Raw genomic sequence first — 26,605 nt, 5'->3', positions numbered from 1 at the left:
AAAAGACTGGGTGGTTTTGAGTTGTTTTAAACCCATGGTGTGTGAGTCTTGATTTTCTTCAGATGTAGACAGAAAATGGTATGAAAATGAAGGTAAAGTGTTGGTTTTATTAAGTGGGCATGTTGAGCTATAGCAGTGTTTTCCAACTTTGGGGTCGGGACCCCACGTGGGGTCGCCTGGAATTCAAATGGAGTCGCCTGAAATTTCTAGTAATTGATAAAAAAATTAAAAAAAAAAAAAACCTTGAGTGAGTTGAGAGAGACAATCCCAATACATAAAAAGACATGACAAACTCTGAAGCTGAAACTGAAGCACTGTGGTACTGTTTATCTTTCAAATCAATGGCCAGAAAACAAAACCTCCTATCTGTAAATTTTTAGATTTTGAGTTTTCACATTAAATGGTGAGAACAAGGATGACTCCACATTTTCAGTCTGTCTGCAAGATAATCCCGCGCTTTCTTATGACATGAAGGTCACCTGACAACAACAACAAAGACCATACTATAATAAAACTAAACCATCAATCAATCAATTAAATTTTATTTATATAGGGCCAAATCATAACAAAAGTTATCTCATGACACTTTACATATAGAGTTGGTCAAAACCAGACTCTAAGCCAATTTACAGAAACCCAACAGAATCCTCCAGGATTCATGTTTTTTTTTTTTGTTTCCTGAAAATAGTGATTTTTTTCAGATAGGAGGTTTTGTATTTTGGCCATCGAAATGTTTATTGTGGTCAGTTTCAGATGCTGCAGCTCTTTCATAATTCATAGTTTGAGTTACTGTTTGTTCAGTATTAATTGTCAGCCTTGTAAATAAAAGCTGGACTGACTGTACATATCCTGACCAAGGAAAATAAAATTCTCACTTTGTGCAGTAATCTACACCTGGCTTTTCTGCCTCCGTCCATAATAATATACATTATATAGACTAAATGTCATCTAAAATTAACATTTATTTGCAATATAGTACAGCAAACTATTACATAATCAAAAACAAATTATTCATTCATTCTAAATTAATTTTAGCAAAAAAAAAGTCTCCTTTTTGAATGTCTGGGGTCGCCAGAAATTTGTGATATTAAAATGGGGTCACGAGCCAAAAAAGATTGGGAACCACTGAGCTATAGGCTGAAAACAGAATTCAAAAACCTCTACAAATGTTTTTTTCTTTTCCCTCCAGCCCCCAGATAAGGAAGGCGGTTTGCCCAAACAAGTGGGGAACAAGACAGAGTGCGGCCTGCTGGGATTGGTCTTGGAACTGAAGCGGGATTACCAGCCAATAAGAAACCAGATCCCAGAAGAAAAGCTTTACAAAGTCTACACCTTTAACTCTGTTAGGAAGTCCATGAGCACGGTCATCAAATTGCCTGATGGAAGCTTCCGCATGTACAGCAAAGGAGCCTCTGAGATCGTCCTCAAAAAGTGAGTGTGGTTTTTGATTTAAAAGAAATAAATATAAATGGTGTTTAAATACATTGTGTTGAAAAGATGGTGCTGTACTTTAACTAAATGTACAGTACAGGGAAGTAAACTGTACATGATGTACTTTGAAGGACAAAACCCCATCTCAGGCTCTCTGAGAGTGGGTGTTCAGTAAAGGTCATGCAGTTGTGACATTTTACAGTACATTAACAGCATGGTAAGAACTGACTTGCTCTTAGAAAAAGAGAGGTAGTAATGAAGCTTGATGAAGAAACAGAGTATGCTTTTGCATGGATTTACACTGAAGATAATGGGTTTAATGTAGTCTGAGAGAGCTGCATATAGCATAATGTGATTTGTTTTAACTGCTCTCATGCAGATAAAGACAAATGCCCATTTATGTTTTAACTGACTGAAATAACATCTGCGCAAATTACACTTCATTTGCTGTTTTAAATGGCTTAAAGAAGTTAGAATCACTACGGATTTTTGTGTCGCACTGCGCACTTGTCAGTTCAACCATTTGTTTTCATTATATATTCATTTAAGTAAAGTGAAAAGTCCATTTAGTGTGGTTAATGTGACACAGTTGTAACATAAGGAATGCTTTTACTGGGCTGTGGGTGAGCTCTCATGTTGGAGGTGAATCTGTGCATCATGCTTCCCTGAACCATTTGATCATAATGTTACCAAAGTCTAACCCCAGCTCCATTAGTACATGAGCTGGCATTCAGTTTCAGTTGTTTATGGTAATATTAAGTATTTATTATTTTTGTTTTTGGGTTAATATTGTTGTTGTTGGCCTCAGAGTCCAGACTAACCACAAGAGCCATTAGCACAGAGCTTTTAATTTTACCAATGGCATTTATTTGCATTTTTTTTTCCCAAGAAGCTCTCTGTTACATCTAAATGACTGTTCAACTGCACTGATGAGGCACCAATGATACAGCAAACATGATTTAATGCAGATTATACATCATTTCATCATCAGAAATATATAAAACCCCCATAAAGTCATGCTTTGATAAATGCCCACAACATGTAATAGTCTATTCACAGTTGTCAACATGTTGCCTATACATAAGGCCAGGCAATGAACTGAATTAACTGTTATGTATTTATATTAATTTATCAACGTTTTGTCTCATAATTGCTAAATTTGAAAAATGACTTAAAAATCATAAAATTGAGGGTAGGACTGTAGACATTTCTTCCTCAGTTTTGTTGCATTAATATATTCATTGTGAATGTTTCTTCCATCATTTCCTTTCAGTTTTTTATTCTATTTTAATTTCTGTTTTATTTTGGTCAAATAATGCATACTAATGCTTTTGTAAATGCTGCATATTGTTATTGTTTGTTCATATTGCACATACACACCATATAGATTTAATGAATAAAACTACTCTTGGATCATAAGTTCATGTAGAGAGGAAAAAATACAATTAACCCATAAAGACTCAAACATCCACCATCGACCAAAAGCATCTATTGATCTAAACTGTTGGTCCACTAATCCTGTCAGTCCATGTACATAATTGGCGTAAAATACAGTTTCTCATCTTTTCATGGTCATCAGATATGACCCATTATGGCGTTTAGAGGCTCCGTAGTTACCATGGAAACACCGTCATCTTCTACAACATTGATTCACCAGTAAAACCCATGGAGTTGGATCAATGACAGTGGATGGACACACTGGGTTTATGTTCAGTTAATGATAGCTTTTACTGAAACAGTCATTTTTTTGTTTGTTTTTTTCTGTTTTGATATAATAACCTTTGACTTTACTTTGAGCTTTTATGAACATCTACATAATCGATCAATTAAACATAAGAAAATAGATGATTTTTAAAATGCAAAATTCAGAGGATAATATTAAGATAAATGGTTATAAATCACATAAGAAAAGTTAAATAAGGAGGAAAATTCATTTGGGAACTGCCACAGAAGTCGCACAGAGTCCTTATTGGTTAAAATCATACATATTTGCCCATATAACCCTACATTCTAGATTTGATTTTCAATGTTGGATCATAAAAACTGATTATATCAAAGATATAATAGTCCATCTTAACCCTCCGTTGTCATTTGCAGATGTAACCATATTCTGAATGAGGTCGGAGAACCCAGGGTTTTCCGTCCACGGGACAAGGACGAGATGGTGAAAAAGGTGATTGAGCCCATGGCGTGTGACGGCCTTAGGACCATCTGTGTGGCGTACCGTGACTTTCCCAGTGAACCTGAACCCAACTGGGATGACGAGAACAACATCCTCAATGACCTCATAGCCATCTGTGTTGTTGGGATCGAGGACCCTGTCAGGCCAGAGGTAGGAGTCTGGGATATTTCACTGATCCTGTGATAGTGCAGTGTGGAGTGCATGCTGGGTAAATGGTGTTTACATGTGTCTCTGGTAGTTGCTGTGGCTTCACTGTGACATGTTTTAAATCATCTCCTGCCCTTTTAAAGATTTTAAGTTACATTTTTTTCAGGCTTCTTTTCACAATGCAACACATGTATTCAGTTGATTTATTATGTAAGTCTGCATTTCCCAAATTTAAGTGTGGGTCACAGGGCAGAGGAACATACCACGATGTAGACGAATTCCTTTTCCTATAAATGTTGACCTGAACAAACCCATGGGAAATAAAAGGGGAACAGTGGCTTTAGGTGTAAAACATATGATAAAAATTATGTAAAAGACACAACAAGATGAAAATGACATAATGAGACAGACGTGAGGTAAAAAGTACAATAAGATAAAAAAAAAAAAAAAAAAGTAGACTACAAAGAATACATTAAAAACGACCAAGATTAAAACAAAGTAAGATAGAAAAATGAGACTTTTTGTACAGTGGGACAGTCAGTAAAAATGCAGATCTATAGCAATTCATGACATTTTTCTGAGAAGATGTTGGATTTCTCTTTTGCCGAAAAAGTTTGAGAATCACTAATTTAAACATTTCATCTTTAATTTAATGTTACTGTGATGTTTTGGACAATAATTTTAGTTTTGTCTCTTATTGATTGCTGTGTGGGTCTTTAACCCATAAAGACCCACACATCCACCGGCGATCAAAACCAACTACTGATCTAAACTGTTTAATACCTGGTGATCCACTAATCCTATTAAACTATGTACATAACTGGTGCAAAATGCAGTTTCTCATCTTTTCATGGTCATCAGATATGACCCATTTGGATGTTCAGTGGCTCTGTAGTTACCGTGGAAACACCGTCATCTTCTACAACATTGATTCATCAGTAAAACCCATGGAGTTGGATCAATGACAGTGGATGGAAACACTGGGTTTATGTTCAGTTAATGATAGATTTTACTGAAAAAGTCACTATGTCTTCAGTTTTCTCTGCTTTTGATATAATAACCTCTGAGCTTTAATAAACATCTACATAATCAGTGAATTAAATGCAGGAAAATACAAGATTTATACTGAAACTCAAACTAAAGAGGATAATATGACAATTACTGGTGATAAATCACTTAAGAAAGGTTAAATATAGAGAGAAATTAATTTGGGAACTGACACAAAAGTAGCACTGGGTCTTTATGGGTTAAATATTGAGGTTGGCTGAGATTATAATGTTTAGAGTATTTAAAATATGGGCTCATACTGGATAGTTAAGTTATAGATAATATTAAAGCTAAATTACAATGTTTATACCTAAGTTTGTAGTGATGGAAATTCCCTCACAGCGGCAGTACACACTATCAAATTATTATTAAAGGAAATGCTGCATCATTAACAGCCATTATTCCTGTACTTTAACCACCTTATCTTCTGTAATTATGTGAGAAGATTCCGTTTACTCAACGTAGCATTTTGCACATAACTGGGAGACCTAGAAATAAAAGACAGCGAAGTCAGTTGCATTGTAGATGTCAACACTGTGTTAAAAACATTGTAGGAGTAGAATGTTGTTTGAATACTAGTGTGGTTGTACAGTGTACAGTGTGGGTGTATACTGTCAAAGTGACAAGAATGCTAATAAACAATGGTAGAAGCCTTTGTACGACTGAGAGAGACTATGATGACATGTATGAAAACAGAAGAGAGCTTTGCTTTTTTATAATTAATGAGAAATATAAGAGGTCAGTATCAGATAAAGAGACACAATATTAGAATAAAGACAAATAACTAAAGACTAAAATGTAATATTTGCACTTTTAAAATGTAAGAGTTAAATTCTCTTTGAGTGAAACAAGATTTTAGTATTATTATTAGAGATGGTTTCAGGCTGGAAAAAAAACACAAAGGAAATGTACGTAAATGTAATTCAGCTTGATAGTTTTCATAGAGAGAAATGAGGAAGACCTTTAATCATATTACTGTGAGTCTGAAAGAACTCGCTGTTCTGTTCAAAGTCATTTTTCACTTTGTATTTCTGATTAATATCAGCCCTGCTTTATGCAACTTTCCTGGATTTAAATCCTGTATTTGTTAATAAACCTCAGTTTAGGCCAAGTTGAAACTATTTAACGCATAGGCTACAAACTGTGGATCTGTAGATTTTAATTACAACAGACCAACTCGTTTGCTGCGATCACTATTTAATCACATTACATTGTTGATGCACAAACACATTGTGTATAGATTATAATATCAGATCTAAACAGGTGGAGGCAGAGGGAAGGGAGCATCAGCCTGAACACAGGGCTATCAGAGGGGGATCATGGACTATCGTATGTCACTGGAAAGGCTACACATTAGTGTGTGTGTGTGTGTAGCATCAGTCACTCCACTAATGATTACTTTGCTAAATGATTATTGATTTGTGAAATGTACTTCAGACTTCATAGCTCGAGGTATCAGACTGACCAACTAAAGGTGTGGGATATAACTTTTTGTTTTGTCTCAAAGAGGTGTCGTAGCAAGAGCAGTATCAGTCAACACGCAAAAGTTTGAGTTGTGGCAGGTTCTATTTTGTATTCTAATTTCTGCCGTTATAAACAGGTACATACAGGTTCATTCCATTATCGGTGAACATCTGGAGTTGGTCCCTGAGTACCTTCAATGACAGCCCACTACTCCTAATGTGTGCTAATGCTAATGCTAATGCTAGGTACTGTGTGTGTATTAGGATGAGTAAACTCCAGACACTGAATTGCCCTACAGGGTATAATTATACAAGTTAACCTTTAACCTTTCTTGTACATTCCTTTACTGTAATTCACGTATTATGAATGTAAGCTGACTGCTGTGGTAACAAACCAGCGCTTAAATTAACCATTTCATGCATGAATTATGAGAACCTTAGTTAAGATGTTTTTCCTGAGTGTTGTTATTCCTCTTTAGGCATTAAAAAAAAACAAAAAAACAGTGCGATCGAGTTTTATTTTTAAGGAGTTCCAAAAGTGTCCACTCAGTCGGACAACATGTATTTAATTTTTGAAGCAAAGAAACATGTATTTAAAACTTAATATCAGACACTAGTCACTTTTCCACTGGACATCTGCGCAAAACTTTACCGATATTTACTAAATGTTGAAAAAACAGAAGTGCATAATGTCGGTTTTTCCATTAAATTACAAATGGGATGATTTGTTTATTTATTATCATGAGGTGACAAGTCATTCCATAAACATGTGGACGAATGTAAATATGGTGTTGATTTACAGATATATTCATTATTATTATTATTATTATTATTATTATTATTATTATTATATATTACCCCTCTATCCCGTACTAAATTAAAAAATTATTCAGTTTCCTGGTGTGTCCACACATACTGCACCATGTTTCTTCTAAAACTCTTCTTCTTCTCTTGTTGTAACGTCTATCAACATCCTTTTTTTTTTATTCACATGACTCTAGTTGTGGAAAAAGGTCTTTAAATTTGCAGTTTTGCGTGATATATCACTTGCGCTACGTGTAAAAAAAAAACACCTCTTGCCAGCGCAAAAACTTTTAATCGAAAAACAAGACTCTTGGTGAAATCATCTTTTTCCATTAAGCAAATTTTTATGCACAAGTTATATTTGCTCAATTTGAACGTCAACGGAAAAGCGACTAGTGAAATGGAAAATTACACAATAAAAACATTTTTAATGCTGGTAATCAGATGTTTTCCCACATTTAAAATACTCTAATACTAGTTATTTTTTACTTCATGGAGATAATATGAAAAAAAAAACTGTTTTATTTGTTGATTTACACTAAAACATGTCAGTGCAGATCAGGTTTATCAAAAACAGCATAGTTACAGTAACGGTATGAATTAAACTGTATGGGATGATACACGTGTCCACTGTGTTGGCTGATATGGAACTAAAACAACAAAACCCATGAATATACAAGAGAACAACTGGAGAATAACTGTCCACTGGAGGGAACACTATGCATGAAAGGGTTAAAGATTTTTACATTCAGTTAGATAATAACATTAAGATTTCACTGGTGAAAAAACATTCATCTATAAAACAGACCTGCATAATTAATCAAATCAAGGCACTGTCAGTATATTTTTTCAAGTTTACTTTTTTTTTAACGGTTCACAATGCTAGTACTACTTTACTATCATGCCAGTACTTTACGATACTAGATGAATACTAGAGTTTGGATGTTTGATTCAGAAACAACAAACACATTGGAATGATCATTAGTCTGTGTACTTCACTCAATATCCACAAAAGCAGACTCAAAATCACAGTGTTGTCCAATTTTACCAAGAAATGACTTTTTCATCAAATTGTATGACACCACTCTAAGGTAGAAATAAAAATAAAGGAAAAGTACGTGCTGTAATGTTAATGATAATGTAAAATTTTCAGAAGGGGTTCATATAATTAAGGTTTTACTCACAGAAATGAAGGAATGCAGCATGGGGAGAGACAGTGTGTTGGAATGAGGTGTCTGTGTATAGAAGTGAAAGTGACCTGACATGTCAGCTCCTGCGCAGGTACAGGGAAGCAGGAAACTGACTGACTGCTGCATTATTCAGCTTCCTCCTTTCATCTTCTCTTCCATCCCCCTCCTCACTCTATAACAAGGTTTCCCATTCAACCTCCCCGTGATGCTTTCTCCTTACCACCTCTTTTCCGTATTTGAGGGTTGACTTTCACCTTCCTCTGGTTGTTCTTTTTTTTTCTTTTGACTTCACCCTGCACTGACCTTTCTCTCTCACCGTGCCCGTCTCTTTCTTTTTTCACCGTCTGAAGCCGAGTTATGTAAGTGTCTCAACAGGCATACGTACACTCAGAGGCAATGAAAACGCAACACCAGTTTGGATTCAAATATTTTTGTGATTCAAATTTATTTTCTTATTTTAACAGTTCAAATATGTTGGGTGGGTTGACTTTGATGAATTAAATGTGTTAATGGGCCGATTTGGACAATAATAAACAGATGCATTAAACATAACGAGTGCAAGTTGAAAATGAAAAATCACAACAAGAATGAACGGAACACACATTTAAAAATGAACTCAAAAGAACAGTCAGTATGACTGTGTGACCCCCCACGAACATCCACACAGGCAGTAGGGGTGTGTATTGGCAAGAATCCGGCGATATGATACAAATCACAATACTAGGATCACGATACAATTAGGGATGTAACGATATGAAAATTTCATATCATGGTTATTGTGACCAAAATTATCACGGTTATCATTATTATCATGGTATTATTGAAATTGTGCTCAAAATGTTCAAAAAGTACTAATACACACACTGAAATAATTTAACCAAGTTGTATTTTGAAAAAAAAAAATTGGTACAATGCACCTTCTGTTGCAGAAACATAAAAATATTAACCCTTAGTCGTCTGAGCCTATTATGTCCGTTTTTCAGTCCTTTTGATTTTGCCTTTATATACTATATAAACAAATGTTTACTATACCCATGTTTGGTATCTTGTTTTTCAGCACAACATCATTTATATCATCTGCCTATTATTTTTTTCACTTTAACCTACTATAAAAACATAAAAGGCCAGAAAACACAAAAAAATATAAAATCCAATTTGAAAAATGTATAGAACTTATTGCATAAATAACACAAAGATGTTTAATGAACCTTTTCAAAGACTTTAAAAGTGAATATTGGTTCCAAATATTAGGTATAGAAAATTAAAATTGTAATAAATTAAAACTATACTCAAATATCTGACATAAAAGCAGATCTTTACATAGGGTTTTTTCCCCTAAAAGTGCGGTAATCAAACACGGTTATCATGATAATTAGAATTTAAACGGTAATACTAACCGTCTAAAATTTTACTGCGGTTTATCGTTATACCGGTAATTGTTACATCCCTAGATACAATATATGACGATATATCATGATACTGTTAAAAAGGCAATTTTTTGTTTGTTTCTTTTTTAAAATGAATATTTTCTTGAAGAATTGAATTACACCAGAAATATGCACAAATACTAAACAAATTTTTATTTGATCACAACAGGATCTGATGCTATATCACAAAATGTTCCTGTGTTCAAACTTAAATTATGTTTTACAGACATTACAGTTCAAGATCCTGCTCAAATGTTCATATTCTATTAGTTCATACCTAACATTATAACATTATTTTTGTGCAATCCCAACAAAGGAACTAATATTATTTATTAAAGGAGTGTTAAATAATAATAAATAAGTATAAAGAAAAAAGAAAAACAAAAAACACAAAATGAACCTCCATAATATCTGCATTTGAATAAATACCTAAAAATAGTGATTCAGTACTTTTTAATATCATTACGGTATTGTGAAATGAAATATCGCAATATATTGCAGAACTGATATTTTCTTACACCCCTAACAGTCGGTACAACGTCTCCTCATGGTCCTGACAAAGCGTCTTATTACACCCAAAACAGTGAGCCACTTGCTGGGCACTTACTCCCACCTCTAGCATACCCAGGGTCCTGTTCCGGTGTTCAGTCGACAGACGTGGCATTGTGACACTTAAAAATGTTTTATGTTTGGCTTTATAGAGGGAAGACAACCACTCCTTCATTTCAAACACTGTACTTGCACAACTCCTAATCCCATATGTTGTACTCAATATGGACTGATGAGAATACAACTCACACTGTTCAGTTACATGATGATCATCTGTGTGTACCAAGGTACACATTGAGACCCCAATGGTCACTTAAGAACTCAAACTGGACTATTCAGGTCCTGAGCAAAAATAAACCAGAATTTAGAGTGTTGCATTTTCATTGCCTTTGAGTGTAGTTAAAGGGAAAAAAAGAGATAAACTATCATCCTTAAAAAAATGAATATGAGACCAACCATCAGATGAGCTGTTGTGTATACTGTTGGTTTTCAATTGTTTAAATACATCAGTCAAATCATTTCTTTATGAACCATTTGCTTAGTTAAAGATAAGTAATTAATGAAAGATTATTGATTAATGAATAATTGTATTAATTTTTTAAGCAATACAACTCTATATTTAGCTGGTTGCAGCTTCTCACATCTGATCACATCTGATCAAACTGAATATTTTTAGATGTTGTAAAGATATTTCCTCCTGAGTAACAGTGTTTCATTTTCTGCTTTTTTCCATTAAGGAATCGTCAGCATGAACAGTATATCTGTATCTATTGTAATATCTCATGTGGCATCTTAACAGCTTGACATAAAAAACAAAAAACACACAACACTGACCCTTGTCTGAGCTTTTTTTTTTTTTTTTTTTCATGCAATGTTTTTTCAGTCTTATCATGACTGATATGCCCAAATTCATGTCACACATCATGCATTTCACAAAAAAAATTAGTACTTTGTATTTTATAAGATCACAGAGATTTAGTAAGTCCCCATGTCCACTATTGAGGACAATGGAAAAAAGTATTGTATTCATGATGTTAAAAATGACTCCATGTCCACAAAAACACCCGAAAAACATCTCCAATTATAGTTTAAACACTTATATATATATAAAAAAAAAAAAAAATTATTACAAACTTTTCTTGTGCCCATAAAACATAGTGTTGGTAGAGCAGCCATTTTGAAAAAAACTCAGTGTTTCACTGGATGAACGCCAAACAGTCAGATATAAATAAAGATGTCTTGTCTCCTAGAAAGGACAGAAATGTATTGCTGGGTCTCTGGAGGATTTGAGAATTCCTGTATTTTTGCTGTTTTAATGTGATATTTTAGGAAGTAAGTATATTATATAATGAAAAATCATTGTTTTTAAGCAGTAAAATTCATATTAATGTAAACTTTTTGTGAGAGAAGCAGTTAAGGATGTCTCAACAGTATGTGACCTAATCATTCATTATTCATATTATCATTGCTATGTGTTTACATTTATTTCTGACACAGAAGTCACCAGACAGTGTTTTCCATTTTCAGCGCTATACTCCAGTATGTTTTTTGCAGGCCTCATAGAACGACTAGCTAATATTGAAAATGAGATGACTTTCCACTCTGCTAAAAAGGTCACACAGAGTGGTAAACATGTTTTTGGTTTGTTTATTAGTTTCTAATTTCATCCTCCATAATGTGACGCTCTCTTAATAAGTGGCTGCCCTGTGTGGCTGCCCCGGAGAGAGGAGACAGGAGGGAACAGGAGAGAAAAAGGAAAGGAAAGAGGTAGAGGGTAAACATTTTGAGACTGGTAAGGGGAGAAACGGAGAAAAATGAGAGTGTAACCAGATCCGCATCAGAGACACCAGAGCCCTGTTTTTCAGTCTCACCTACTACCCTCCTACCCTTTTCCTCTGGTCAGCCAAATTGTATTTTTAATAAGCCTTCACTCTTCTACTCTTCACCTCCTGATTCGGATGACCAGTGGAGCGGAGCATTGGGAATCCAAAGGGTGAAACACACAGCAGGAATGACAGATAGGCAGACGGGAACTTGATATCTTGATACCAGTGACTCAGTGAGAGCAGAAAAAGCAGAATGTAATAACTTGCTTCCCTTGCTTCAATATTTTCTTTTAGTGTGTCAGATCAGATAACCTTAACATAATGAGTAATTAAGACATGTAGTTTGTGTCTTTTTCTCTATACGAGGTGATGGTCTTTGGGTTTTATTTATTTACAAGGCCTTTCCTCGTATTTTAACTCATATACTATACCTCACCACGCTCAGTTGATTGCATCGCACTAGGAATATTTTATAGAAAGATTGCAGCATTTTTTTATGCTGAAGGTATTTTTAATACTTTATTTGATCATATTTTACTTATTGCTGTTCTGGTTTGACTCATTTACTGTATATTTTAACAGTGATTATATTTAAGGCATTATTACAATTTTATCACCATTTTATTGTTACTTAGCTATACTGAGAACAAGACCCTGATGTTAGTGTAAAGGCTGGATGAATCGCATTACAAACAGCACATTCATAATGTGTTATGTCCATAAGCCTCTTAAGTGTGTATTTGTGGATACTTTTGTCATTTTCACCTAATATTCAACCCTTTTCAACTACGTTATCAATGGAAAACCAGTCTCCCTGTCATAATGTTAAATGTTTTTGTAATTAATTATCATTTCATACAAATTCCTGCATGCCACAGTGGGTGACAGGTGTGTTGGAGACAGATTTACTCTGAAAACAAGAAAAAAAACAAACTCCTGCTTATTGCTTCTTTACTTTAATACAGTGTTTCAGTCTTATTGTTGTTCATCAGGCATGTAGGCGGCTCCGAAAACTTAAGGCATATACATATATATATATATATATATATATATATATATATATATATATATATATATATATATACACGTGAGAGCTGCTCATCAAGCAATGAGAGATAAATATGACATCACAGCCATGAATTTGTATCATCCTTATGTTGAAAGACATTAAATAAATGAAAGTATTACAGAGACTAAATGAAAACACAAAGAGTTTGTTGATGAAGGTCAAGAAGATGAGAGAAAAGTGGGAGCTTTCTTTTAATTCATTTATTATTCATCATAAAATGCAGTCTTTTTGTTTAATCTTGTACACATGTACCCTGTTTTGCAATTGATTGGATTTAACTTCAAGTGCAGGTGGTTCATTTGTAATTACTAAAAACATCTGTGATGTTTAGTACAATATAATCGCAAGGTGTGAAATTAAGTAGGATGAAAATATACAGTATGTTTTTGTTAAAGCTGTAGCTCATTAAAGACTTTCCATCCTCCTGTGTATAGATTTAGTTTAGAATCTGCCTGTTTTTTACCAGTTAAATCCTTCGACTTTACATGAATGCACCGCTTCAGTGTTGATTTAAATGTGTAGTATGTGAACATTTTGCAGCAGTGGATTAATTTGGTCTTTCATGTTGTTGTGTGTTATATACGAGCGTGCTCCCTTGTGAACATTCTAGGGTTAAAGTATGCAAACGCCTGCCTCCGTGTGTGTGGAAGAGCATCTGAATGTATGTGTGTGTCAGAGAGAAAGACAGAGAGGTTGTGGGTCGGTGCAAATGGATGTGAGTTGCTGTTAATCTACAGTATGTGCACACATTTGTTTATGTGTGGGTTTGGAAAGCAGTGTTCGCCCACACTGACCTTTGCCAGGAAAAACATGTGTTTTAGAATTAATACTTTGCCTGGTGGTTCTACCACAAATCAGTCTCTATACATTATGTCTCCTCATTAATCTACCAGAGCATTGTGTGGAGGTGAAAAGGTTCAGATAAAATGTTTCATTAAGCATCATCATTACAGATACTGGCAGTAAAAAACATCAGATCAGCTCTAATTAAAGTAGATTAAGTCACATTTATGTACGTACCTATTTTGTCTGTCTTTGGTATGTTTTATTAATATGTTCTTATGTAATATATGCCTGCATTAATTCTAACTACTGTATCTATACAAGTCAACTGCACCAAATCATGGAACGTGTTTCAATTTTTAGGTACCTGATGCCATCCAGAAGTGCCAGCGTGCAGGCATCACAGTGCGCATGGTGACGGGAGACAACATAAACACCGCCAGGGCCATAGCAATCAAGTGTGGTATCATTCATCCAGGAGAGGACTTCCTCTGCATTGACGGCAAAGAGTTTAACAGGAGAATCCGCAATGAGAAAGGAGAGGTAACTACTGTCAGAGTGAGAGGGGGGAAGCTGAGAGAGCAGAAGGGAAAAAAAAAAAGGTTAAAAAGAAAACCAAAACCTCCCCCATGTTTTCCTGTATTTCCATGTGTTTTCTTGTGTTGACATATCTGTGCATGTCCAGGTGGAGCAGGAGCGTATTGACAAGGTTTGGCCTAAACTCCGAGTTCTGGCCAGATCTTCCCCAACTGACAAACACACACTTGTCAAAGGTGAATTTTCTTACTCAGTAAAAAAACAATAGACTCTTCTGCTGATTGTAATGTACTTATGAATATAGATATGAATATGTGCACTATTACATGCTTTGTTAATGCATGTATGTGTGTCTGACAGGCATCATTGACAGCACCATGGCAGACCAGAGGCAGGTGGTGGCTGTCACAGGAGACGGGACCAATGATGGACCTGCACTGAAAAAAGCTGATGTCGGCTTCGCCATGGTGAGTAACCCCTGTCTTTTTTTTTCCCTTTTCTGTTTGAGGCTTTTTTCTGTCCGGCTGTCTCTCTTGTGAGATTGATCTCAGTCAACATCTGCAGATATCTTCTTCACCTCTGCAGTATTTTTAGTGTCTTCTTCAGCTTTCTGCTTCCAGCTGCAGATCAAGAGCTCCTCCTAGTGGATCCATGTGGTCACACAGATTCCCTGCAGCAGATAAATCAGATTAATCTTCTCACTGCAGACTATTAAAAATTAAATAGAAACACCTTTTTTGTAAATCACAACTCTATATTCAATTAGTTTCTGTCATATACATGAGATAATTAAAATAAACACTGTCAGAAATACGTCCTCACATGTTGGACCTTTTTGTGTCCCATTGTTAGAAACATTTACCTACTTGTCTTGTGATTTACAAGAATATGAGGAAGACTCCAAACCTTCACCGCACTATTTAATTACACATCATTATCCTCATCAGTGTGGGGTTCAGTTTGCAGTCTCATCTTTTTCCCTAAATGGCTGCAGAGCTGATTTGACAGATTTCTGCTAAATTGCAGAATAATCCAGTATGATGCATGTGGCAGGAGAAGAGGAAACCCAACTGTCTTTCTAGTTGTACTTTATCTGCACATTTCCAGGGTATTGCTGGGACAGATGTGGCCAAGGAGGCGTCAGATATCATTCTGACTGACGATAACTTCAGCAGCATTGTCAAGGCGGTGATGTGGGGGCGAAATGTCTACGACAGCATCTCTAAGTTTCTTCAGTTCCAGCTTACCGTCAACGTCGTCGCTGTCATTGTGGCTTTCACTGGTGCCTGTATCACACAGGTCAGAGCAGGACTTTACTTCACATTACTGGCTTTTTTAGCAACGTATACATACACTGGGAAAAAAAAAAAAAATCAAAACCTTACCAAGTGTTTTTTTCTCCTTTGTAGTCAAAATATTTCATCACACTTAAAATAAGACATAATCACCTAAAGAGTAACTTTTCAGTGGGATATAAAGAACTTATTTTTAGACAATAGATCTTGAAAATCTTATTTCAAGAAGTTTTACCAAGATCATTTTCACTTGTTCCATTTGCAGATTTTTTTTGCTTGAATTAAGCAGAAAAAAAAAATTGAATTAACCAAAAAAATCTGCCAAGGGAACAAGTGAAAATTATTTTGATAAGATTTCTGGAAATAAGATTTTCAAGATCTATTGTCTAAAAAAAGTTCTTACATCTCATTGAAAAGTTACTCTTTAGGTGATTATGTGTTATTTTAAGTGTGATGAGATATTTTGACTAGAAATGAGAAAAATACACTTGGTAAGATTTTGATTTTTGCAGTGTACATTTCAGCACAGAACAATTACAGTATCAACTTGAAAACGGTCTAAGATGCTGCTGTTTTAAATGCACTGTCCTTTGCTTTTCTCAGGACTCTCCCCTGAAGGCAGTGCAGATGTTATGGGTGAACCTGATCATGGATACGTTTGCGTCTCTGGCCCTGGCGACAGAACCTCCTACAGAGTCTCTGCTGAAGAGGAAGCCATATGGTCGCAACAAACCTCTCATCTCCAGCACCATGACCAAGAACATCTTTGGACATGGAGTCTACCAGCTTGTTATCATCTTCACTCTGCTTTTTGTTGGTATGTGCCGTAACCCTGCTCTGTAGAATCTTCCACGTGTACCTTCTTATATAAAGTCAGAGTAATAGTCGGTTGTTTGGCCCTGTAGGTGAGCAGATCTTTGACATTGACAGTGGACGTAATGCACCTCTCCACTCTCCTCCGTCGGAGCACTACACCATCATCTTCAACACCTTCGTCATGATGCAGCTCTTCAATGAGATAAATGCGCGTAAAATCCATGGAGAAAGGAACGTCTTCGATGGTATCTTCAGGAACCCCATCTTCTGTTCTATTGTTTTTGGCACCTTTGCTGTGCAGGTGAGCATATACTATTGGTACTATAAATAGAAACAGTAGTAATAGTAGGTTTTTTTTTTTAATCTCACTGTTTATTTTCATGATGTTTGAGTCTGAATTGTGCTGTGTTTTATGTAGATTGTGATTGTGCAGTTTGGAGGGAAGCCATTCAGCTGTCAACCTCTGGACCTGGAAAAGTGGATGTGGTGTGTTTTCCTGGGTCTGGGAGAGCTTGTCTGGGGACAGGTAATGCAAACTCATCTGTTTTCCTGTCTTTCTGTTTCCCCACTTTGCTTGTTTTCTTGCTTTCAGTCTGTTTAACCACAGTTTCCTTCCTCTGTGTTGTTGTACTTTATGCTTGTCACCTTTTCTCTGACATAATTCTTTGTCTTCTCTTTCGGTCAGGTGATAGCCACCATACCTAACAGCAGGTTGCGCTTCCTGCGGAGGGCAGGCCAGCTAAGTCAGAAAGATGAGTTACCAGAAGAGGATGTAAACGAAGAAAATGAGGAGATCGACCATGCAGAAAGGGAGCTGAGGAGAGGACAGATCCTCTGGTTCAGAGGACTCAACCGTATTCAGACTCAGGTGAGAACACAAAAAGTCAAAGCCAATGCTGTTGTTTGCTGCTGTTGCTAAAAACGCCAACAAAATTACAGTTTACCCCAGTGAGCTGTTCAGTGGTATGATAATGTTTTTTACTGGTGTCTGTCACTGTGTCATAGCATCAATCCACCATCTTAGAAGATCATATTAAGCACTCGATAATACCAATGCTGTTAATGTTAGTTAGTAACAGGGTGCGATTTGTTGGGGGGGGTGGGGGGGATCAACCCTCCCTCTGGTTTTTACATCCCTACTTCTGCTCAATGAATTTCATCCTGGGGGGCGAAACCAACTAATTGAAATTACAGGCAGGTTGTGACAGTTTTCTTACACCTGTATCCTACATTACTGGCACTAACGTTCACCTGAACCGAATTGTCGGCAGTCTCATAATTCGCAAACGTCCCCATGCACTGGGGCGCCGTAAACGGGGGGTAAACGTGACAAATTCAAGGGGTCCAGCATTTGTGGGGGGCCCATAGAGCAGTGGAGGGGGTCCAGTGGATACAGGTTAGAAGCTGTGAAAATGTCGTGTAAGATCCGCTGTTTAAAGAGGAATAGAACCCAGGAGATGGACGTTGAAAGTATGTAAAATTTATGTTAGTTATGGACCACACCCCCATGTATATAATTGCTGCTGAACCCCCCCCCCCCACACACACACACACACACACACACATACATACACTCCGACAAAAACAAGAAAAACATCCTCCCTGTTTTTTTGGCAAATCGCACCCTGGTTAGTAACATCCTTTAAGTTATTTTATTTCAAGGTTACTTATGTAGGTGCACAAAGACGTGGCCCTTTGTCAGAGGACCGATGCGAATAGTATGGACCCCCGAAGATCAACAGCCAGACGTGGGAGTTAAACACAACTGGAAACAGTGGCTGAATTGTTTCCTCTGCAGACCGTTATCACTGTGATATCAAGGGCAGCATTGTCTGTGTGTTGGATTTGGATGTGTAAGGATGCGTCATAGTACTATGGCTATGAATTTTGTGCTGGAAACCAAATCTGTTGAAGCCTACCTGTGCAATGGATGGAGAAAGAATCTGCTGGTAAAATATTTTTAATTTATTAGGAAATAGGTTCCAATCCATAGTGTTTTTGGTAAGATGTTTTCTTATAGACTATAGACTCAGTATGTTATATCAATGCATTACAACTAACTACAACTCAGTCAATTTTGTTTACTTCCATTGTGTTTGGGTCGAAGTAGAAAACTTACAGGCACATGTTTGATGATCTAGAAAATCGAACCAAACTATAAGAAGTGTTCAGTCTAAAGGTAAGTGAGGGAATGTATTTTTGTATAAATTTACCCCTTTGCCATTTTGCTGAGGGGACGCAGTACGACTCCCCGCCCCGCCCACTGTGTCATGATTGCGACACTTTGTACTCCCTTTATCACCAACGTCACCCAGTCAGTCAACCTGTGTTACCATTTGGTCTCTGTCACTCTGAGCAGCCATTTGTCCTCTCCTGTCCCGCTCTCCTCCTACAGATTGAAGTAGTCAACACCTTCAAGAGTGGCACCTCCTTTCAGGGGGCGGGGGCTCTGAGACGCCAATCATCCACCACCAGCCAGACCCAGGATGTAACCAATGTTTCTAGTCCTAGTCACGTGTCCTTGTCCAATGCCCTTTCCTCTCCTACAAGCACTACTGCTGCTACTGCTCCTCCCACTACTGGCCGTGAGTCAGAACTCTGTCAGTCTGCTTCTCTGCTCTCTTTTCTTGAGGAATGCCATCCTGCCACCAATAAAAAAAAAAAGTTATTATTCAACTGTTGTAAACATCACTATAGCTGTGGCTTTTTTTCGGCTGGCATTCCTGAAGACTTTTATTCTTCCTTTCTTGCTTTTTTTCATTTTCCTCTCTCTCTTCCTTCTGTCTTTTTGCTGTTCATACTAGATTTCAGATTCATCTTGATATCTCCTCCCATGCTTAGGTGTACTGTCCTCTCATTGGTGAATGTGTGTTTGTTTCCCCAGAGTGCTAGGAGCGCAGGACTAAGGGTGATACCCACGGCGTGACATTTCAGGTTGTGAGTTTGTCTCCCTCTGCTCACCCTCCCCCCTTCATTTCCCCATCCTCCCATTTTTATGTCGTGACGGACATTAATGTGAACTAATTCCGGTCAATTTACAAAGAGACTGGGTAAACATTCAAGTATAAGTTGCAATGTTAAGCACTAAAGCAAATTTTCTAGGTGATTTTATTGTATTATGACTAGAGATAGAGCATCAGTAATGACAAATCATAAATGCAGCCACAGTATGTGTGGAAATAAGATGGCTACTCTACAAACCTTTATATTTGTTCAAATGAGCATTGCAATGGTGCAAAAACTCGAAGCACAACAGGGCCAGTAGGGGGCAGAGCCGGTACGTCAGGTGGTCTCTCCTTGATGGTTTTGTCCACATCTATTTTCTCTTCTGTCTCTGTCTCACACACATACATACGCAGACACAAACACACCCTCTGTATCTCCATGATGAAAATAAAAATGGACAGGACCGCAAGACGCCATAAAACGAACCCAATAATTCATCCCGTCTTGTTGCTTCATACTGTCGTTGTAGTTGACTGTCATGTTGCCATAGTTACAGGCATAGACCCTCTGCTGCAGCAGCAATGTAAATTCAAACCCCCCCCCCACCACCACCCTTTTCTGACACCCCATCAGTGTTACTTGTCAGACATCCTGTCACATGAATTCATTCAGATAGGCTGTTTAATTTGATTTTTGTTTGTTTGTCTCCTTATACTCTCTCTTATTAGAGGCAGCTTTACAACATTTTTGACAAATGTGAGGTTTTGCACATACCGAATATATTTTTAGTGTATTAAAATAATAAGATAGCCTTTTTGTCCACAATGCCATTTGGAAAGATTTTTGATTTTGAGCAAATTTCAACTCAGCTTCAGCAAATAGAGTTGAATATTTAAATGTTACATAGAACGCATTAGGAGTTTCATGTTATCATTAAAAAAGCTAATCATTCACTGGTTACAACATCTTAAATATAGTTTTATTTTTCCACTTGGTAAAAATAAATATACATATACAATATTAAAAATATCAATATCTATGTAATATTGATATACAGACATTTGATATTGCGACAAGTTACATTTTAATTGTTAAAACGGCTTATTTACTGATATTTGGAAGATCATTTATAGTAAATAAAATACACTATCGCCCATAAAACTGGAATAATTTAGTTTTCAGACACATTCCTCTCTTTATTCCTATTTATACAGATCAATAATCACCTCTGAAGGTTCAACGATTACATACTGAGTCCTAGTTACACTTTATCTATCAAGAATAAGTCACTTTGTTGCAATCATTTCATGAGAAAAGGTAAAAATATTTTATTCCAACTTTATGGGCAACAGTATAATGCGTGTATCTATATTTCTAACCTCCTTTGCCTCACAGTATGAATATTAGCATTTTTCTTGCTATAGGTAGGTTTAAAATAAAATACTGCATATTTTACAAATGGCCCATACATATAATATATCCTAAAGTTAATACCATTATAAATCCCAGTACAATGATGCGATACCCATTTTTGTGTCTTTAAATTACACCCCTTTTATGATGTTATATGCTTTTAGCTGTGTAATGTTGTGTGTAGACCTTAAATCTCTAAACTTCTGATGTTGTAAGTTTAGGCAGGGCTTCGATTAAAACAACACTGTCTCATATTCCACAGATAAAAACAAAAACACTTAAGGTTTTTGTAGCTAATTGGAGCATATACTTGAGTGTTTACTTAGATGTGCATGGAGCTGAGAACCTTCAAACCAATGATAAAAAAAATGACATTTTTTTTATTATTCCCATCCATCTGTTCAGTGTCAGCAGTCCGTGTGCCGGTGTTCATCACCAGCTCATCTCTTGCTCACCATCCTGTTGTCTTGTTGCATGTAGTTTGTGTTTACCTTTTGTTTTTCTTCCCGTGTTCATATAATATTTTAACCTGCTGTGTACGCTTGTTGTCTAAATGCCACAGTTTTTCTTTTGGATGTTTTGTTGTGAGTTTTACACAGTGCTTGTGTTGAACCCACAGTCACGCAGACTTGACTGTGTCCTCTGCCCTGTTTTGGGACCATGCTTCACCCACCCTGTGCTATATCTGTGTGTTTTATGTGTCCCATTCAGAGTCTGTGTGGATATTGTCCCAGACACTGCTCTGGTACCTTCAGAAGTTTTAAACCGCCTGATTGGATCTCTCAGATCTAACCTCCTTCCTTTTTACTGACCTCGTCCACCAGATATCTTCAAACTTGCATGTGATATTCTCCTTTAATTTTTTCTGTGAGCATTCCATTTATTAACGTGGCTTGTTTCTAGGTATACAGCACATTGGACTAAAGCGTATACTTACAACGAGCGTTTGTGTTGCTTTGGTATTTGTTTTCTTGAAATGTATGATTTTGTTGTGTTTTTTTCTGATTGTGTTCCTCACGGTTTTCCTTAGTGCACGCCAAACTTGAGTGACTTGTGAACTATAGTCATCTTGTGAAAGCAGAACACTGACTGCAGTTTGCCTTCTCTCTTGCTGCTCCTTCACTTCTTCCTCCTCCTCTCTTTCCTTACAACCTCCCTCCTCAAAAGAGAGTTCCCTTTCTCCCCCCTCTGTCTGTTCTCTCCTTCACTTCCCACTATTCTTTCATCCCAAGGGTCCCTCCAACCCTTCAGTTTGTTACTGATATCATCTCTTATTGGTTTTCTCCTCTCCCCTCCCTCTTTCCCTACAGATCCGCGTTGTGAATGCATTCCGTAGCTCCCTCTATGAAGGCCTGGAAAAACCAGACTCCAGATCATCCATCCACAACTTCATGACACACCCTGAGTTTAGGATAGAAGACTCCACGCCCAACATCCCTCTCATCGATGACACGGACGATGATTCCGCCCGGAGGAGGAGGAAGTACTCCAGCCAGCCCTCATCCCCTAACAAGAATAACAACGCCATTGACAGTGGCATCAACCTTACAATCGACACCAGTAAATCAGCAGCTTCCTCCAGCCCCGCCAGCCCTCTGCACAGCTTGGAGACCAGCCTCTAACCCTGATCCTAACCTCAGCTCTAATGTTTCCTGTCCTGCGCCTCTAATTTACAGTCTGGAGGCACCTCCTCCTATTGCTCCAGACCTCTAACTGTAACCTGTTTCACTCCGAAAATTTCACCTAAATCCAACTCGATTCTCCGCACTCCGAACCCCTTCTCCTGCTCATGCACCTACACAGGGCAGGTCCTGTGGAAAAACGTCCATCTTCCCTCTAACCTTGAGCTCTTAAAGCTCTCCGCTCTTTGGAAATGGAGAAAATCTGAAGTAATACAAGCAAGGTGAAAAGAGAAACAAACTAACATACAATCAAAAAAGCGCAACAAAGCCACAAAACCTACACAGCCATCCTGCTTTTGTGGTTGTATGTGGCGGCGGTGATGGTGAGTATGACTATATGCGTGTTAGCATGAACTGTCTAAGTGTGCCGCTAACTGCACATACGTATGAACTGTGTCTTTGGTGGCACCAGGAGGAGGAGGACGATGAGGAGGGAGGCAAAACAGGACAGACTTTAAACTCCCCTTACACTCCCTCTCCTCAACAATAACATTGTCAATACTGATAATAGTTTAAATTAAATTGAAAAACATTGTTATTATTCTGATTCTGATTCTGATTATTATTGTTATTATTATTGTTGCTCCTGCATGAATGTACATTACCCAAGTTTTATTTAAAAGGGTTTTAATTTTATTGGAGTTCTTTTGTTCTGATGGGCTAGGCCTCGCGGCGGACTACCGTTTTAAAGACAGCTTCTCTGAGTTCGGGCCTGCAAGTTCCCTCTGTGTGGCATGAACATGTATCCGACTGTAAAAATTTATTTCATCCTTCAACGGAAATGTGTGACGAGGTGGTAGGGCTCAACTTGCACAGTAGTTTTGCACCTGTCAGAAAAGAGGAACGCAAAATAACTATGATGATGATAGCATTTATGGGATATATTCTATAAATATAAATACATATAAATATATTTAGAGAGAGTTTATCTTTGTTTGTTGGCATGTTGCCTTGTTCCTGCTTCAATGGCTCAAAATACTTTGACTTATTTATGTCTTAAAGAGAATGTAATTTGTTTACAACCTCGTAGAGATAAACTTCCTGGTTTCTAGAAGGAGGGAGGCGAAGCTGAAGCTCAGATGTACCTAAATGGACCAGAGCTGCGTTGGTGTGTTATTACTGAAAAACCATGTGCTGGAATTTGCCTGCTATCTTGTCAAATATTGTAGATATTTTTAGAGGATTAACAAACAAAAAGAAACCAAAATATAATGGGAAATGTAGTAAATGTGGAATCTTAGTATTATTCTATATGATTGTTGGGATCAAGTTGGAGTGGCTTGCCTTTGGTTTTCTAAACAGAGGCCTCCTTTTTGTGACAGAGGGGGAATATTTAACTCTTTTTTTTAAACTGCTACTTCTGGTTTTTTTTGTTTTTTTTTTAATGGTTTTATTTTTTTCTGTGCTTCAGCACTGGCCTGGGGTCAGGGCTCGAGTCAAAGGCTGATATCAGGACCTTTACAGTGAACTGTCTTCTAGATAAACCTGCTTGATGGACTTGATGTTTTAAAATATGTATGACCATCAAAAGGCTGCAATTGAGACATATTAGAAATTTGCAAAAGTTATATATTTGGCTTATCTGTACAGAAATCAGGCTCATTTTTCTGTTTCAATTTGGGATACATTGTGTTATTATTATTAATATTATTACTTTTTTAATTTCACTTTTGCTTTATTTTGGTTTTAAATGATTTCCTTTTTCCTCTAGCAGAGAGACACATGCAGCCCCACAAAGCTGTTGGCATTTTTAACATCTAAAAAAAGGAAAAACTGAAAAAAAATTATAACAAAAATGGAATGTTGCTTTGACTCTTTTTCTATATATAAAAAAGATGATCCTTTTCTGCACTATCTGGTTATGAATGAAAACTTCTGTGGTGTAATTCTAGATGTGCTTTTGTGTGTTTTAACCAAGCTTGTCTTCCTGCCGTCACAGAATATACAGTACTCTAGCATCTCAACTGTACTCACTAGTTGTAAAATATTTATTGTGCTTTGACCAATCAGACATTATCAGAGAGAAGTTACATACAGAAGGCACATTTACCCAGTCTTATTGCACTCAGAAGGACAAGGCCACTTAACTAGCCTGTACTATTGTTATTTCTATTACTAACTGAAGTCATTGGCAAGCATGATAGGCTCATTATGCAACTTAAAAGAATTGACAATTTTTCTACTTTTAAAAAAAACCTATACACTACTACAGTATATACAATCATTTATCCAAGCACTTCTATCTTTTTTCTTTTTTTTTTTTAATATCCTCCTCCTCTGTCATTTCCCAGTCGATCCGATCATCTGGAGAGGGTGCACAAGCTTTACCAGTCAGCTCAGGCGTGTTGAAAAAGTTAACATGGACCATTTCAATAAAATTTGTCTTATTTAAGTTGGAGAGAAAAAAAAAAAAAAAAAAAAAAAAAAACATTCTGCAATTCTGCTTAGACGCTGTTGATTTGTTTTTTTCTTTTCTTTCTCAGATGTTTTAACTTGACAATTTCTTTGTTTGTCTGGTAAAAAATGAAAAACAATAAACAAAACAAAAAAACATAGCAACAGCAACAACAGCATTTTCAATAAATAATAATAATACTGATGAAAAAAAAAAAAAAAAAGACTTAAGCCAACATTCTCAAACCACTTTTACATCCAGGACATTCAGCTTTAAGAGGATGCAAAGACACCAAGTTAAAAATAATCCTTGTAAATACAGCAATGAGTCCACTGAGGACAGAAACTCCCTGCGGACTGGTGTGAAACAGGAACTGTTCCTGACCACGTTTCCCATCATGCACCACAACGAATCATACTGCTGACACAGCTGTTGGGCTGTATGTAATCGATCACTGCTCCTGTCAGAAACATCTTGATTACATCCAAATGATAACACATGTTGTAACAACCAATAATTATGTTGATGATGACAACGACGATGATGACGATGATAATGCTGATGATAATGATAATGATGATATCAATGATACTTCTTGCAATATACTCTCACCTGCCTCGATGTACTGTATTTAGCAGCATGCAGTTTGTGGAACAAAGAAAAAGAGAAATGCCAACAGATAACGTTTTGGCATACTTAGCCATTTATGGGTAAGTGATTTAAGTGTTCATCTTGTTTTTATGATATTTTTTTTATCTATACAATAATTGTAAATAAAGAACTCAATGTCTTTGTTCATTTAATACTATGCAAAAAGTCATGCTTTTCTGATTGTTACCCACCCTTAATCCTAGAGTGTGTTGCTGGAATGTTTGTGGTCTCAAAAGTCAGTCAAACAATGTGATGTAAATTATTTTCTAGCTTGAGGAAAAAGTAAAATGATGATGAAAATTATTATGATACTATGAGCAGGCTGATAATACCGGTGGTGACAGTGATTATGATGATGATAATACTGATGATGATGATAATGATGATGACGATGTTGAACTGTGACTCTTGCTGCTTGACTGTCCCATTTACCACACTCTTGACATGAGCGCAAGTGAAAAACATAATAAAAACAAAAAAATGAAAAATCACTAAATAAATCTCCCGGAGCAGCATGACCCAGCATGGTGTGTCCTGGCCCCGTGTGACATGTCCTATGACTTTTGATTGTTTTTCCATTGTCATTTATTTGTTTTGATTATGATGTATGCATAAAGCAGATGTCTCTACGTTTGAGCTGAATGTTAAAAGAGCTCTTTGACCAGTGGTTGCTCATCACTTTGCTTTTTGACCTCTTAGAAACTGAAGACTCAGAGGGGGTTTGAAATCACTGACAATAACACCCGTTTACAGTCTGAACAGGGACTTCTGATGCATGTTATTCCTCATTTCGAACCTCCTCATTTTATTCACCTAAGACCTAAAAGAGCTAAATATATCTAAATGTATACTTAAAGGTGACTTCTGGAGTGTTTTTACCAACGAACATTTACATTTGTACTTCCAACAAAAAACTAATTCTTCAAGTTTAGCAAACTTGCAACATGTGATC

At 36.7% G+C, this 26,605-nt stretch overlaps 1 protein-coding gene across 3 annotated transcripts in view; it reads left to right on the top strand.

Moving 5' to 3' along the window:
• Positions 1-26,176, top strand: part of atp2b2 (ATPase plasma membrane Ca2+ transporting 2) — a 95,551-nt gene extending 69,375 nt beyond the window's left edge. The window contains exons 12-24 of one of the 3 annotated variants that reach the window (XM_030134292.1): positions 1,190-1,431; positions 3,529-3,763; positions 14,282-14,461; positions 14,604-14,691; positions 14,816-14,922; positions 15,563-15,754; positions 16,354-16,567; positions 16,656-16,867; positions 16,985-17,092; positions 17,252-17,434; positions 18,962-19,151; positions 19,451-19,500; positions 22,236-22,359. In XM_030134292.1, coding sequence (XP_029990152.1) covers positions 1,190-1,431; positions 3,529-3,763; positions 14,282-14,461; positions 14,604-14,691; positions 14,816-14,922; positions 15,563-15,754; positions 16,354-16,567; positions 16,656-16,867; positions 16,985-17,092; positions 17,252-17,434; positions 18,962-19,151; positions 19,451-19,458 — 1,959 coding nt within the window. In that variant the 3' untranslated portion in view covers positions 19,459-19,500; positions 22,236-22,359. Of the gene's footprint in view, positions 1-1,189; positions 1,432-3,528; positions 3,764-14,281; positions 14,462-14,603; positions 14,692-14,815; positions 14,923-15,562; positions 15,755-16,353; positions 16,568-16,655; positions 16,868-16,984; positions 17,093-17,251; positions 17,435-18,961; positions 19,152-19,450; positions 19,501-22,235 lie in introns of all 3 variants that reach the window. The other 2 variants (XM_030134290.1, XM_030134291.1) reach the window with 2 other exon arrangements.
• The last annotated feature ends 429 nt before the right edge of the window (positions 26,177-26,605 follow it).

This window comes from Sphaeramia orbicularis, chromosome 5, assembly GCF_902148855.1.
Source record: "Sphaeramia orbicularis chromosome 5, fSphaOr1.1, whole genome shotgun sequence".
In the NCBI taxonomy this organism is placed as follows: domain Eukaryota; kingdom Metazoa; phylum Chordata; class Actinopteri; order Kurtiformes; family Apogonidae; genus Sphaeramia; species Sphaeramia orbicularis.
This window is presented reverse-complemented; position numbering and strand designations above follow the sequence as displayed.